The sequence below is a fragment of the Geotrypetes seraphini genome, chromosome 3 (genome assembly GCF_902459505.1).
Source record: "Geotrypetes seraphini chromosome 3, aGeoSer1.1, whole genome shotgun sequence".
Taxonomy (NCBI): domain Eukaryota; kingdom Metazoa; phylum Chordata; class Amphibia; order Gymnophiona; family Dermophiidae; genus Geotrypetes; species Geotrypetes seraphini.
This window is the reverse complement of record NC_047086.1, coordinates 159,936,398-159,952,797: the sequence shown is the minus strand read 5'-3', so window position 1 is coordinate 159,952,797 and position 16,400 is coordinate 159,936,398. Positions and strand designations below refer to the sequence as shown.

General features: G+C 43.4%; 1 protein-coding gene across 3 annotated transcripts in view; it reads left to right on the top strand.

Annotated features, from left to right (window-relative positions):
• LOC117356895 (vacuolar protein 8-like) overlaps positions 1 to 16,400 on the top strand; it is a 118,432-nt gene that overhangs the window by 98,604 nt on the left and 3,428 nt on the right. For 2 of the 3 annotated variants that reach the window (XM_033936784.1, XM_033936783.1), the window contains exon 14: positions 4,777 to 4,902. In XM_033936784.1, coding sequence (XP_033792675.1) covers positions 4,777 to 4,902 — 126 coding nt within the window. Of the gene's footprint in view, positions 1 to 4,776; positions 4,903 to 7,912; positions 8,536 to 16,400 lie in introns of those variants that run through there. The other variant, XM_033936785.1, reaches the window with a different exon arrangement.

Here is a 16,400-nt window from a genome sequence, read left to right as displayed (position 1 = left end):
TCACAGAGATTTCTTTCAGTTCCTCCACATCATCACCCTTGAATACCATTTCTAGTTCTGGTAGATCTCTTACATCTTCTTCCGTAAAGACTGGAGCAAAGCATTCAGTCTCTCTGCTATGGCCTTATCCTCCCTGAATGCCCCTTTTGCTCCTTGATCATCCGCCCTCACTGGTTTTCTGCTTCTGATGTACCTAAAGAAATTGTTATGAGTTTTTGCCTCTTCGGCAAGTTTCTCTTCATATTCTTTCTTAGCTTTCTTTATCAATGCTTTGCATCTAACTTGCCAGTGCTTGTGTCTCTTCTTTTTCCATTCTTTAAAGCATGTTTTTTGACTCTAATAGCCTCTTTCACTTCACTTTTTAACCATGCCGGCTCTTGTTTCCTCTTCTTTCCTCTTCTTTCCACTTATGTTAATAAGTGAGATATATCTGCTCTGGGATGGTATTTTTTAAATAATATCCATGCCTGATAATGTCCTAATCTTTGCAGTTGACCCTTTTAGCTTCTTTTAAACCATTTTCCTCATTTTATCATAGTCTCTCTTTCAAAAATTAAATGCCTCTACAGCAGATTTCTTTTGCGATTTCATAATCACAGTTCTGTCAGATGGCTCAAACATATGCACAGGAAAGAGAAATAACCCTATGAAAAATGTGTTTAGTTTTGGAAGTCATGTGCTCTAACAGTATTTTTTTTCCTTGAATGAGCACCTTGATGTGGTACAGTTATCTGTTTAACTATTGGAGATTTTTGCAAAGCCTTTTGATCTCCTAATTGTGCCCATGTTTGATTAAGGGCAGGACTATTCTGTGTGCCACAGTTTTGTAGAATACAAAGAAGGAATTTATGTTTCCTTCTCAACACTTTCTCCTTACTCTTAAGGATCTGATTTAGACTGTGCTGTCAAGGAGCCAGGCAGTCTGGAAGGAAGAGCTAATCCCTTTGTTGGATACCTCCCTCCCAAAACTGTAATTCAGCAGCCATGCAAACAACAAAGCTACGTTCCCATAATTTCACAAGACGGACTAAGTCACACTCTCCAGTATCTCCAATATCCAGGAACAGTGTAGTACAAAGAGCTTCAGGAACAGAAGAAACCCCCCCCCCCACACACACAATAATGAGGGAGAAGTATCACAAATCGGAGATTAATTAATTGATCCAACAAATTTGTGATACTTCTCCCTCATTATTGTGGACTAATTAACAGTAGAAAGAAGGTTAAAATTGTCCTTATATTCTGTTATGTTATGTACTGTAAGGTGGATACTGTTTTATTCATTATGATTTTGTTATCATATAATTTAAACTCAATAAAGATAAAGTATAAAAAAAAAGAACCCCCCCCCCCCCCAGTCTTCCTACCTAGGCAGAGCGTTACTGCCCCAATTCTAGAACTCACAGTCCTGGGTACTCCACCCATGCAATTCAGGCAAGAGTTCATCAAATTTTTCTACATGTATCAGAAGGAAAACCAAAAACACAGCAGCACAAATTAAGTCCAAAAACATTCTGACCTGAAACATGGCTGTGTTCACAAGTCCATGCCTTCCTCCATGTGGAGCTCTAGGCTAAAAGCATTTTCCCATTCCATCTCTGTGTCTTGGACATGACTGCCTTCCAGGGCTTCCTCTTTGGAAATCTCCTCCTGTGTCATTTCCCAGTCACTGGGGTCAGGTTTCTCAGCTCTCCCGGCTCCTTTCAAGCTCCACCCTACTCCTCCGCTCCTACTGTAAGCTTGCTGGGGAAAAGGACTCTGTACTTCCTTGGCCCACCCTCCTAGAGGCATCTGGCATATTCTTAAAGGAGCCTCTACCTTCTAACTGGGGTTCTATTCTGAGACTTCTTAAAGGCACAGTATTAAAACTCTTAGTGCAGGACTGTTTCCGCCTCCCCTTCTAAACTGGCCAGTGCATCCATCGGGGCTCAGGGGTAGGACAGGGGGGCTGATTATCACGTGACTCTGAATGGGCATTGTGCAGCGCAGGGTCCCTGTCACAATATTAAGCCAGGATTTTCTTGGCCTAACATACTGGTGTACCTAACTCAATCCACATCCAAACTCTGCCCCTAATCATGCTTGTTTACCAGTAGGTGCCTCGGTGTAGACACCTACATTGAAGTGGTAGAGGTCTACTGGCTAATTAATTTTTTAAGTTTTTTTTGTATTTTTTTGAATGGTGTCTTCTATTATCTGCACCAGTTAAGCCGATTTAAAAAAATTAGGTTTTGCGCCTAAATCGGCTAGGCATGTCAATCTAAGCATCTAACTGTAGGTGTTTTTTATAGAATCAGGGCCTTAGCATCTCCTAAATGGAATGCAGTAAGGCCCAGATTTTGTAAACGGAGCCTAAATCGCTTGGCACAGGCCGTGTATCAATCACACTTAGGCACTGTTAACGGAATCACGGCTACTGGCACCTAAGAAAAAACTTAGGTGCCAGTAATGTAGGCCAGGGGTTTAAAGGCCTACATTTCTGGTGCCTAGGTTTTTGGTAGAATGGTAAATAGCAGCACCTAGTGATGCCTAAGGTAATCTCTGCCCCTAAGCATGCCTACCTTGATCTTAGGTGACACTAGGCACCAATCTGTAGATATGATTCTGGCGTGTATCCCAGTAGGCGCATAGCAGAGCCTACTTTTTAAAAATTTATTTTTAATTGGTTTTAAATGGTGCGTTCAATTACCGCTCCAATGAAAGCCAATTAATGCGATTAAGTTAGGCGTTGGTAGGCGTGATCTAAGCGCCTTCTGGCACCTAACTTTTGATACCATTTACAGAATATGCCCCTTAGTGCTCCTGTGTTAACTTTTTGCAGGTACTGTTCCCTAATGGGAACAAGAGCACATGATCTGCAAATTTTTAAAAAAGATCCTAAAAAAGTGCTGCAGTCTGGGACTGCATGGGAAAATCCCATGTTAAAGTGCTAAAACCACCTTGGACCCGATATTCAGTACTATTTAACCAGCAAGGAACAGCTCCTGGCTGGTTAAATAGCGCTTAGCCAGCTAAGCACAAATATTCAGAGCGAGATGGCCACTGAATATTAGCACTTAGCAGATAGTTGGCTATCCACAAAATTTAAAGTACTAGCCAGCTAAGTTTAACAGCCAAGTCAGGCTGCATAAATAGCTGATCTATCTGTGGCTGCTATAAATGTAGCTGGCAAGCTCTGAATATCGATTTAGGGCTAGATTCACTAACCTGCCCAATCGTGCCAGATCCGTGGCCGATCTGTGGCAGGCCGACGAATTCACAAAGGGCCAGCATACAAATGGGGGCAATCGGATCGCTAGTGAGCGATCCTGATGCATGCGCAGACCATCTGCTTTTCCTGTAGATGGTCTGCGCATACTCTCCACACTGGAAACTGACATCTGCAAAATGTCAGGTTGGGGGGAAGGGAGAAAAGGCATAAGAATAAGCAGGAGGCAGATAGGGCTGTGACTGCTTTTTACTTTTCGTGAGCCCGTTAAGTTTTATTGTAGCATGGTATTATGGACTCACACTATAAAGGCAATTGTGAGGCTCCAGAGAATGCTGCACTAACCACCCAGCAAAAACAAACAAAAATAAACAACATGAAAGAAAAGGATCTCTATTAAGGACCTCCATAAGTTTGAATATTAGGGGCCCTTTTACTAAAGTCTAGCATGCTAATGGAAATGAACATGTGCTAAGTGCCACATGGCCCATAGGTATAAATTAGGACACAGTATTTTGCCCATTCTAATGTCAGTTAGCACATGCTAAACCTTGGGAATCTCTGCATTAAGGGACTATGGGTCCATAGCTCTTCCTAGGTACATTATTATTCTACACCTCCAGGGGGGTCACATGGTTTTTATTTGGTTGCCATTATGAGGTCACAGGCACATAAAGATTGAGAAATCACTGCCTTAATGCTTACATTAATTAATTTATTTTTTAAATTTATCTTGTGTAGTGAACTAGGGTGGTAACATACCTACAATCGCTCTTGGGTTGCTTTATTGTAGGCACTGTGGAACAGTTGGTGTTAGATATCCCGGGTTCCTTTCGGGCGCTACCAAAGTGTGTGGGGGGGGGGGGGCTTCTGCTTTGTCAAAAGGTGTGTCTTTTGGCTTGCAAATGCATTATGCAACAATGGATTTCTCCGGACCCGCCTCTTTTTTGGCAGTGGACGGCCCACATACATAATCTGGTTCTTTGGGAAGCGCAGAAGGCGTAGATGCCACTTTTTGCTCCTCTGGGACTGTTATTTACAGTCTTCACAGCCTAAAGGGCGTAGCCTTATTTTGAACACCCTCACCTGATTGCTGGTGGGTCGGCTGGACACCTCGTTAGATTTGGTGTTTGGTATCCTTCTGTTTGGGACTCTGGGGGGGGGGGGTTATATTCTTGAAGGGGAGATTGTGGATAAAGGAGTGCCCCTAGGGTTATAAGAGTTCAAGCCCTGGGATATGATTTCCCCTTTTGGGGGGGGGGGAGTTATTTCAGAGATGTGACCTTCCTCGTTTATTTTGTGGGTATGTGGCGGGATTACGATATGTATGGAGTTGGGAGGAATGGGAAGAGGTGGCTACATAGAGAGAGGGGGATAGGAGAAGGGGGGTTCAAGGGGGTGGGGTGATGGGGAGTGGGAAGAGGGGTATATTGATATTTACTGTGGTTCCTTTACTGTTATTTGATGAAATTCCGCTTTGATATTTGTATTTTGTTTCTATATCTCGCTGTAATTCTGCTCTATGAACCTTCTAATAAAAATGTTTGAACGTAAATGTATCTTTGCAGAAAAAATGGTGTCTCTATTGAAATGTGAAATGGAAGCAGTTCAGCACTACCTCTTGAATTTCCTCAAGCACCAGGAACTTCGTTTCCAGCAGCTGGGGATAACTACTCTCTGCATACTGAGTGAAGGCAAGTGACATCAAACCAGAATGCAAAACAAATGTGAACTGCAGTGACTTGTTCTTAGCTTTTGCAAACCATGGCTGTTGGTCTGCCCTAGGTTCAGATCAAGTTTGGGCTGAAGACAGGGGGAAAATTTCACCAGAAACTCAGACACTGCAATCCTAGCAAAGACTCTTTCTCTTTGAGCTGGAAGCCAAACAGAGGAGAAAGAGGAGGAAACATTTGGACCTTAAAATAAGAACATAAGCATAATCTTACTGGGTCATACCAATGGTCCATTTAGCCATCAGCCCTTAGCCATCTTGCTATAAAAATAATGTGAGTTATCCATGAATTATTCATGGTGAATTAGAAACTACATAAACTTAACTATAAAAACTTGGCTATAAGAGGTAAAAATCAATTAGAAAGCTAACATTTTGGCTGTCTATGTATTTGTATTTATTCACTGCCTCTATAGGTAGTTTGAGGTGATTTAGAGCAGTGTTCTTCAACCTTTTTACACCTATGGACCGGCGGAAATAAAATAATTATTTTGTGGACTGGCAAACTACTAAGACTGAAATTTTTTTTAAAAAACTATCGCCACTCCGTCCCCGCGAGCTTGGTCCCGCAAACCATCTGATCCCATCCGCACAAGCCTCAAATAGTTATGATTTTATATTGAACATATTTTATTAAAGTATAAAAAGAAACAATATTCTGTATTATTGACATTTTATAAATACAAATAATACAGGGCAAGGATCAACAAAACCCCGTCTCCCCTCCCCTTCACATATATCCCCTCTACTATCAAGAAAACTGAATAAGCCAAATTATTACAGAATGCTATACAAATATCATGCTAACAGAATACCACAGTCACACATGGCAGGAATGATGTTAAGGGAGTGCAACTAGGGCAACTGCCCCCTGGTCAGAGAGAGCCCTGACTCATGTTGTAGTTTGCTTATACCTTCCACATGACCTTGTGAATGTGTGTATTATTATTATTACTAATGGAAGTTCACTATTTCTGAGTTATTAATACAGAGAGAGCCCTAAGCCAGCTGGAAGCTAAAGAAGCATTGCCTGGGCTTTGCACTCCCCAGTTATGTCTAACATCAGCTCTAGCAGGATACATATTTCAAATCTCAAGTTTCAAGTTTATTAAAAGTTTGTTGTATACGCAATATCAAATACTTCAATGCGTATGACAATAAAAAAATTGGGAGACATAATAAAACAATTTGTACAAGTAAACATACAACATATGTACACAAGTAATTAGCGATACATAAGGGAAGAGGGGTGAACTACAATCTTTAAGGAAAGTAAAAATACATTTAAGGAAAAAACAACATCAGGAGGGTAATAAAGAATGTTTTACAAATATGGCTAAGCCAAGAAGAGGATGGGGAGGTTGTGACCTATACATAAGGATATATTCTAATCACAAAATAGAAATAAAATTATTTTTTTCTACCTTTTGTCATCTCTGGTTTCTGCTTTCATTGTCTTTTCACTCTCTTCCATCCAGTGTCTGCCTTCTGTCTGTTCAATTCAACATCTGTCCCTTCCATACACTGTCTGTCCTCTCCCCCTTCTATATGGTATCTGCTTTCTTTCTATGCCCCTCTCCCCTTTCCATCCAGCCTGTGCCCCTCTCTCCTTTTTACGATTCATTCTGCTCTCTTCATTTTTATCTCTCCTACACCAGATCTAGCATTTTTGTCCATCTCTCCTTATTTCTCATCTGACCCCCTTCCCAGCATCAATCTCTCTTTACTTTCTCATTCCTCTGTCTCTCCCTCTTTCCCTCATCTGATCTCTCCATTCCATCCTGACTCCTTCCCCTCCTCTAATCTATCTGCCAGCTGTTTCCTTCCTATTTTCCTCCTCCCCTGTCCAGCAGTACCCCTTTCCCCTCCCTTGTCCAGGAGTACCCTTTCTCCCTTCCCTCCTTCCTTCTCCAGCAAATGTTTCCTCTCTTTAGGCTAGCGGCAGCTCTGTGTGCTTTTAACTTCAGCACACAGCTTCCCCTAAGCAGTAGTTTAGCTGCAGTTTCATGAGGCAGCTTCTGGGCCTTTGGTAGGTCGGCCCACATCACATCATCAAAGCGGACCGGCCTAGCAAAGGCCCTGAGGCTGTCTCATGAAACCGCGGCTAAACTACTGCTTAGGGGCAGCTGTGTGCCGAAGTTAAAAGCACACAGAGCTGCCATTGCTGGTCTGGGGGTGCGGAGACAAAGGCAGGAGGAATATGCGGCAGGAGTCCTGGCATATGCGGTGGAAGGCAGGAGTCCTGGCATAGCGAAGGCAACAGGAAGTTGCAAGTCAGTTGATGCCGGCATCTTTTGTTGCGGCGGGGACCCGAATCCTACATGGACCGGCAAGATTTTTTTACGGACCAGCACCGGTCCATGGACCGGCGGTTGAAGAACACTGATTTAGAGATCCTAAAAACATCTAAAGTAGAACAATCAGCTATACGTCTCCTAAATAAATCAGTATTGCATTCTTTAAATCCCTGCTTATCACTACAACAGTGTATAGACAAGGGAGAATATTGGTAGCTCTTTATCACAGGAACAGTGATGAGACGTGTCATTATCAAATGATACGAATAGTGGTTTCTCTCCAATAGAGGTTCATGAATACATTCATCTATCTTTCTATCTGAAATGTGCCAGCACGCTAATGGATTTTTGGGTGTACGGAAGAGATAAATTACTACAACGAACAATGCGAGCAAAAACAGGAATTGTGCTCCTAACTTTGACATATACGTTCCTAAATTGTTCAATTTGGAAAATTTACCAAGGGTGAGAAAAAAAATTTGTACTCATAATTTCACTTGACTCCTAAAAAAGTAAGTGGTCTAAGGGGCATATTTTGAGGGGCTGCTGAAAATTCTCAGCCTAACTTCCTAAATTCTGAGCATTATTTTGCCACTGTAGCTGAAAAGAGTGTTATTTTATTTTGCAAAGTGCCAATTTGCAGAATCATAATGTTATGTTTTGACATTGTTTCAGATCATTGATTGAATCATGTCAAAGAAAAATGTGAAATTTTCAAGTATGGAGCCATCATGAAGTTCCTATTCGTGCAGAAAAAACTCCAAAGGAAATCCATGAACTTATGCAACTATTGAGTGACAAATGTCCATCATACTCCACAGTGAAGAAGTGGTGTTCAAACTTTCAGTGTGGAGATTTTGAGACCGAAGATGCAGCAAGGTCTAGGAAGCCTCAAATGGTGTCAGCTCCTGAAATTGTTGACCATGTCCATGACCTGATTTTGGCAGATCATCAAATATCGGCTATAACAATTGCTGACACTACAGATATCCAGGGAACATGTGGTGTATAATTCACGAGTAGCTGGGTATGCAGAAGATGTCAATCAAGTGGGTGCCCAAATGTTTGACTGCTGACAAGAAATGATGACAAGTAGACACCTCCAAGTTGATTTTGCAGCATTTTCAGCAAGCTGGTGCCAGCTCTTTGGCAAGACTAGTTACTGTTGGTGAAACAAGGTTACACTACTATGATCCTGAGACAAAACAACTGTCCATGCAATGGTGGCACTCAGGTTCTCCAAGGCCAAGGAAATCCAAGATCCAAAATTCAGCAGTGAAGGTCATGGCCACAGTGTTTTAGGATCAGGAAGGTGTTGTAATGACTGACTGTCTTCCAAAGGGCCAAACAGTTAATGCAAAATACTACTGTAACTTGTTATGTCGATTAAAGGAGGCATTGAAAGAAAAAAGGAGTGGAAAGCTGTGGAAAGTTCTCTTTTTGCAAGACAAATGCACCTGCTCACAAGGCTGTTAAAACAATAGATATTCTGACACAGTTGGGGTTTCAGTGTATAGACCATCCATCCTACTCACCAGATCTTGCTACATCTATTTTCTGTTTCCAAACTTTAAAAAGAGTGTGAAAGGGTGACAATTTTTGAGTGATTCGAAGGTGATTGCAGCAGATGAGCAGTATTTCAGTGACAATACATCAGAGTATTTTTTGAAAGAGTTACAGAAATTTCAGACATGATGTGCCAAGTGGGTTGAACTTAGGGGTGAATATGTGGAATATTCCACATATTGATTGGCTCAGGTGCTTAAGGTCCCTCCCACCTGGCCAATCAGACGCTTAGGCCCCTCCTAGTGCATCTCAGGATGCACCAGGAAAGAGAAGGCCTGCCATTATAAAGAGTCGAGTCTGCCAGCAGGAAGGAGTTGGCATCCCTCCTGCCAGATTGTCATTGAAGGTATGGGGTTGTAGTGGGGGTGTCAGGGTGGGGTGCCAAGGATTTGGGGGTGTTGCAGTGGGATGCCAGGGGTTCACAAGTGCTGCGGTTTGGGTTGAGGTGTCAGGGTTCAATGGGGCCTGGAGTGAGCATCCCTCCTGCCAATTTTTGTACTGAAGGTTTGGGGGGTGGGTGGGGGGATGTCAGGAGTGTGTGAGGATGTCGAGGGATGTTGGGGGAAGTGCGGGGGCTTTCGGTTGAGGGGGCTGGGGGATTGGTGCCTTTGAGAGAGGAATCTCCCTGCCAGTTCAGTTGATCCTGGCAGGGGGAATCCCCCTCATCTGAGCCAGCAGATATCCCCAAAACTGGCTCAATTGATGTGGGTTCTCCTGTTGCAATCAACTGATTGCAAACTGATGGGGTAGGACAATTGAGTACTACATCCGAACAGCTTGCTTTTATGTGGGTTTTTTTATGTGAACGTCTTTGTATTTGGGAATGTCAAAAAAAGATAGACGTACTAAAAGTTAAAATGTTTAGTTTATTTTCAGAAAGAAAAGTTAAGACGTATGGCAGTTTTGAGAATGGATATTTTTACTACTGAATTTCTGGATGTCTTTCTCAAAATGTCCAAACTCTGACTTGAGACGTCCTATCGAAAATGCCCCTCGTACTCTATAGGAGACAAGCCCCTTCTCCTTAGAACTATGTTATGCTGGTATTCTGTATAACAGAATGTAAGCACCTAAATGCTGTCACAGAATAGACTCTCACTGTGCAATATTGGAGTGCCTTAAAGGAGATGCCCACTTATAGATTGCACCTTTATAACCTGTGTTTGATAAGTGCATAAAGTTACGTGTATATAGCCGAGACCGGTGTAATGTTACCTGATCTAAGAAGCATTGCCAAGGGTGCAGTTGAGGAGGGGTTTGCATTTATGTACATAGGACTAGATTTGGTAAATGGCACTCAAAAAATCAGTACTCTGAGTTGCATGCCATCTATAGAAGAGTGCTTAGAGTCAGTTTCTGAGGATTTATAGCAACTGAAACCTGGTGTAAATCTTGGTGTGTATTTTAGGTGTGACTCTCCAGAATATAGTAATACTGCATGCATCTTTGGCGATTGCCTCTGACTCTCCTACACCCAGTGGCGTAGTAAGAGTAGGAGGTGCCTGGAGCGATGGTACTCCCTGTGACTTCCTCTCTGTCCCCCCCTGCTCCTTCCCCACCCCCATGCCACACTTGCGCCTTCCTCTCCCCCTCCCCGTGCACCTTTAAATCTTTGATAGCGCAAGTAGCTTCTCTGGCCTGCTGCTCATGCCGGCATTGGCTTTTTCTCTGATGTTACTTCCTGGTCTCACATCCAGGAAGTGATTTCAAAGGGGAGTCAGACCAGTACGAGCATGGCATTGGGGGGGAAAGAGGTCAAGATGGTGCCTGGGGGCAGTCCGCCCCTCCCCCCACCCATTTTCAATTACATGTTAGAAGATTTACACATGGATATTTATATTTATTTATAGAATAGCATCTAGGAAGATGTTGGCAATTAAAATCAATAATTGTTAGCACCCAGTTATTGGCACTAATTGGCTCATTAACCAATTTAGTTGTGTGTGCCTCTTCAGGTAGTGTACAAATTTGCACTTGCAAATGTTCATACCATATAGAGTCCAGGTTTTTTTAAATTCACCTGTACACATAAATTAACCAAGGCAATTTGTGCATGCCGAAGAGCAAGCATCACTGTAAGATCATAAATAAACTGGAGTAATTTTCAGAATGGACTTGCATGCACACTTTACATTGTGAAAATTTTCCAGTACCGGCAAGGTATATACAGTATCTCCTAATTTTTTATGTGCTTAAATTATGAAATTACAGTGTCATATACAGCTAGTGTGTGCTATAAAATTCCTAATGATAATCTCTGTGATTTGCAGGTGTTTTTTTTCCCTTTTTTTATAACTCCAAACCCGTTGCCTTTAGCTGCAAATATATGCATAGGGGGTGACAAATGAAACATGCTGTGAAACAACGGGAGTTAAAATAGGAAGGACAAAAATATATTTGCATTTTTGCACATATTCCATTCTGTTTGTGAAGAAAATAAAAATACAGATGGCAGCTCCTCTCCTACAAATCAGAAAGGAAGCTGGACTGTTTGGCAAACCAAAGCCCTCATTGCCCCTACTCTCTACTCCCTCCCACCTCAATAAAGAGGGCAAAAAAACATAAAAGAAACATTCATCTTTATCCTCACAGTCAAAGGCTAAAGAAACGGTACTAGCGTAGTAGAATGCCATAGATACTTATGTAACATTAAAGTCTACATATAGAGGAGTGTATAGTGTAAAACTAAAATTGAACTTATACATTTTAAAGGCAGTCTGTAAGGTATCCAAAATATACAACCTTCACCAAGATGATGGTAGTGGTTGCATCACATCTCTGCAAGGTGGGGATCCAGGTGCAACCATACTTGGACGACTGGATGATCAGAACTCTGTCCAAACTAGAGAGAGAGTGCATCTGCTCCAGGACTCTTTCCTGTCCCGTTGGTCTCCCCAAAACAAGAAGGTAGATAACAACAATAATAATAATAACTTTATTTTCTATACCGCCATAGTCAGGCGACTTCTAGGCGGTTTACATTGAAAGAAGGCTGGACAGTCAGCGAATAACAATAAGTCTAAATAGAAAGCTATCTGTCGAGCTATGCCATCAATACTTTTTTGGGACTGGGGTAAGCAAACACCACAATTCTGGGTTTGGGACTGGGACTGGGACGAGTAAACACATTTCTAAGTATGGGGCGAGTACACACATTTCTAAGTCTAAGGTAGGTTTACATTGTAATTCTGGGTCTAGGGAGGGTACACACATTGCAAGCTGTACTGAAAGAGTTAAGGTAGCTCAAACAGGTATTCCACCACAGGGTACAAACACTTTCAAACCTAGAATAGGTACACATTGCAATACTGGGCCTAGGGAAGGTACACAAACTACAAGTAGTACTGAAAAGGTCCACGCAGCTCAAGCAGCAACAGCCCCAGGGAGGCTTAGCAAACATACTACATGGAGGGCTATGTATGTCAACGCCCATAGTTTGGGCAACAAGATCCTGGAACTTGAGACTGAAATGAGAAACGCTGACCTGGTTGTGGTGGCGATAACTGAGACCTGGCTTACCGACTCCCACGGGTGGGACATGGTGATACCAGGATACAACCTTCTTCGCCAAGACAGGGAGGGCAGAATGGGGGGAGGTGTAGCAATATACACTAAGGATGATATCAAAGTCACCAGAATCACAGATATCAGGTACACAGGGGAATCCCTTTGGGTAAATTTGGCCAGGGGGAATGACAAATGCCTGTATCTTGGCATAGTATACAGACCCCCAAGGCAACAGGATGACATAGATATAGAATTAATTGGTGACAGAGAATATCACCTTACGTGGGGATACAGTGTTGTTAGGAGACTTCAATATGCCTGATGTGGATTGGAACACACTTTCCTCTGCATCCAGCAGCAGCAAGAGACTATTGAACTCTATGAAGGGAGCTAAACTGAGGCAACTGATATTGGAGCCAACAAGGGAACAGGCAATACTGGACCTATTGCTTACCAATGGCGAAAGTGTCACTGAGGTCTCAGTGGGCGACAAGTTGGCCTCCAGCGACCACAACATGATATGGTTCAAACTCAGGAAGGGTTTCGCCAAAACTAACACATTAACCTAGGTCCTTAGCTTCAAGAATGCCAACTTTGAGGGTATGGGGGATTTCATCAATCAAGCACTACAAAACCGAGCAGGAACAGATAACGTAGAGGAATTGTGGTCGACTCTGAAAGCTATCATTCAGGAGGCGACCAATCGCTATATAAAATCAGTGAGTAAACGGCGCAGGAACAATAAGCCACAATGGTTCTCTGCGGAGATCTCGGACCTCATAAAAGAGAAGAAAAAAGCGTTCATCTCCTACAAACATACAGGATCTCAGGACTCTAGAGAGGTCTATTTGGCTAGGGCAAGAGCTGTCAAAACAGCGGTTAGAGAGGCCAAATTCCGAATGGAGGAAACTTTAGCAAAGAACATCAAGAAGGGCGATAAATCCTTCTTCAGGTATATTAGCAACAGAAACCGCAGCACAAGCGGGATAGTACGCCTTAGGAAACCAGACGGGAACTATGTAGAAGCAGACTCAGAAAAAGCTGAATTGTTAAACGAATACTTCTGCTCGGTCTTCACCCGCAAGGCGCCGGGTTCCGGCCCTCAGCTGCAGAAAAAGAATGGCTCAGGAGACCCGTTTAGTAATTTCAAGTTTACAACAAGCAGTGTCTACTATGAGCTGTCTAAACTCAAGGTTATCAAAGCAATGGGGCCAGACAACCTACACCCCAGGGTGCTCAGGGAGTTAAGGGATGTCCTGGTGGAACCACTATCTGCACTCTTCAATCTCTCCCTTAGTACAGGTAGAGTCCCGTTGAACTGGAAAACGGCTAACGTCGTTCCACTCCACAAAAAAGGTTGCAGGACAGAGGCTGAGAACTACAGACCAGTGAGTCTCACATCTATAGTGAGCAAACTAATGAAAACCCTAATCAAACACCAATTAGATAAGATCCTGGATGAAGAGAATCTACGGGATCCCCGTCAACATGGATTTACCAAGCGGAAATCCTGCCAATCCAACTTGATCAGCTTCTTTGACTGGGTGATGGGGAAGCTCGATGTTGGAGAGTCCTTGGACATTGTATACTTGGACTTCAGCAAAGCATTTGATAGTGTCCTACACCGCAGGTTGTTGTGCAAAATGAGTTCTATAGGATTAGGTGACACTTTGACAAAATGGGTTGGGGACTGGCTTAGTGGTAGGCTTCAGAGGGTGGTGGTGAACGGCACCCCCTCCGTAACGACGGCAGTGATCAGCGGAGTGCCACAGGGCTCGGTCTTAGGCCCGATCCTTTTCAATATCTTTATAAGGGACTTGGCTGAGGGGCTTCGTGGTAAAATAGCATTATTCGCCGATGAAGCCAAACTATGTAATATAACAAGCAAGAGCACAACGAACAATATGAAACACGACCTACTCCTATTGGAGCAATGGTCAAGGACCTGGCAACTGAGTTTCAATGCCAAGAAATGCAAAGTCATGCACCTCAGCAGTCAAAATCCATGCGAGACTTACACCCTAAATGGCGAGATCCTAGCAAGGACTGTTGCAGAACGGGACTTAGGGGTGATCATTAGTGAAGACATGAAGACTGCCAATCAAGTGGAGCGGGCTTCATCTAAGGCTAGGCAGATCATAGGATGTATACGTAGGAGTTTCGTCAGCCGCAGGCCTGAAGTCATTATGCCGTTGTATAGATCCATGGTGAGGCCCCATCTGGAATATTGCTTGCAATTCTGGAGGCCTTATTACCGCAAGGATGTACTGAGGCTTGAGACAGTCCAGCGAATGGCCACCCAGATGGTCTCGGGACTCAAGGATCTCCCGTACGAGGAACGGCTGGATAAATTGCGGCTATACTCACTCGAGGAACGCAGAGAGAGGGGAGATATGATCGAGACGTTCAAGTACCTCACGGGCCGTATCGAGGTAGAAGAGGATTTCTTTTTTTTCAAAGGTCCGACGGCGACAAGAGGACATCCATGGAAAATCAGGGGGGGGGGGGGGAAGTTACACGGCGACACCAGGAAATACTTTTTCACCGAAAGAGTAGTTGATCGCTGGAATAGACTTCCACTTCAGGTGATCGAGGCAAGCAGCGTGCCTGATTTTAAGAAGAAATGGGATCGTCACGTGGGATCTCTGCACAGAGTTAAATAGGGGAGGGTCATTAGGATGGGCAGACTAGATGGGCCGCGGCCCTTATCTGCCGTCTTTTTCTATGTTTCTATGTTTCTACTTGGAGTTCCATGGGTAAAGGATACATGACAGGAGCTTCTTGAGAGAAAGAAAAGGCGTTTACAGCGGGGGAAATCCTAGTGAGAGGGAGAGGACTGATTTAGTCAATGAATTTAGTCAGTCGAATAGGGCGATTTTAATTGATTTTCGGAATGCACTGTAAGTCAGATTGGGTTCATTTATGCAGTTTCTCAGCCAGACTTGCTGTCTGTTCACTTGAAACTTAAAGGTTCTATCCAGGAAGGATTTGTATCTACATCCCGTGATCTTTGGGTATGCAAAGATGTTTTTGTTTCTGGTTGTTCATGTGGGGTTGTGTAGAATGAAGTGAGTTTGCAGGTAGGAAGGTGCTAGTCCCCAGACTTGTTTGAAACAGATGCAAGCAAATTTGAATAGTATTTGTGCTTCTACAACTGAAGATTTGATCCCAGAAGTGCTGGGTTGGCCATGTTAGTACAGCCATAGCTGGAGAAAGGTCTGCTTTATGTGTTTACCCAGTGGCCCATGATAGGTCAAGTCATTTGCAGAGTAGTGTAGAGAATGACATGGGGACAAATTTTCTCCGTTCCTGTGAGATCTCTCTATCCCTGTCCCATCCCTGCAAGCTCTGTTCCTGTCCTTGCCCCATTCTTACAAGCTTTGTCCTCATCTGCACAAGCCTCGAATGGCGTTCTCCCTTTACCCTCTTGTTTGTTGTACATCCGTTAGTCTCTCATACGTCCACTATTTATAAAATGTATAACCCTATTTTTATGAAGCCTGTACACTGCTTAGAATTATGATAAGCAGTATAACAAATTTTTTAATAAACTTGAAACTTGAAAATCGTAAGTGTTTAAGGCTTGTGCAGTTACAGCAGAGCTTGAAGGAATGGGACAGGGACAGAACTCGAGGGATAGGACAAGGATATTGAAATCCCACAGAGACGGGGACAGGGACAAATTTGTACCCATGTCATTCTCAGTGGTACTAGTGGCTCTGGATTGGCCTTGCTCTCCGTGGTACATGGATCAAGCTTCCTGCACATGTGGATCTTCTCAGAGACCAATTCCCATGGAAAATCCAGAACGCTTTGAGCTTATGGTATGGCTCTTGAGTGCACAGCCTTAGCGTGTAAAGCAGGGGTCCCCAAACACCAGGCCATGGACTGTGCTGAACTGGGCCACACAGAAATTTTAATTTTATTTACATTACAGGCAGTCCCCAGGTTCTGGCAGGCTCCCTCCTCCTAACCGCACTTCTCATCACAAAGCTGTGAGCAGCTGCTCCTACATGCTGCCCGTGACTTACCCTAAAGCCTTCCCTCTAGTTTTCCGGGTCAGCCGCAGGCCACATGTAGGAACCGTGGC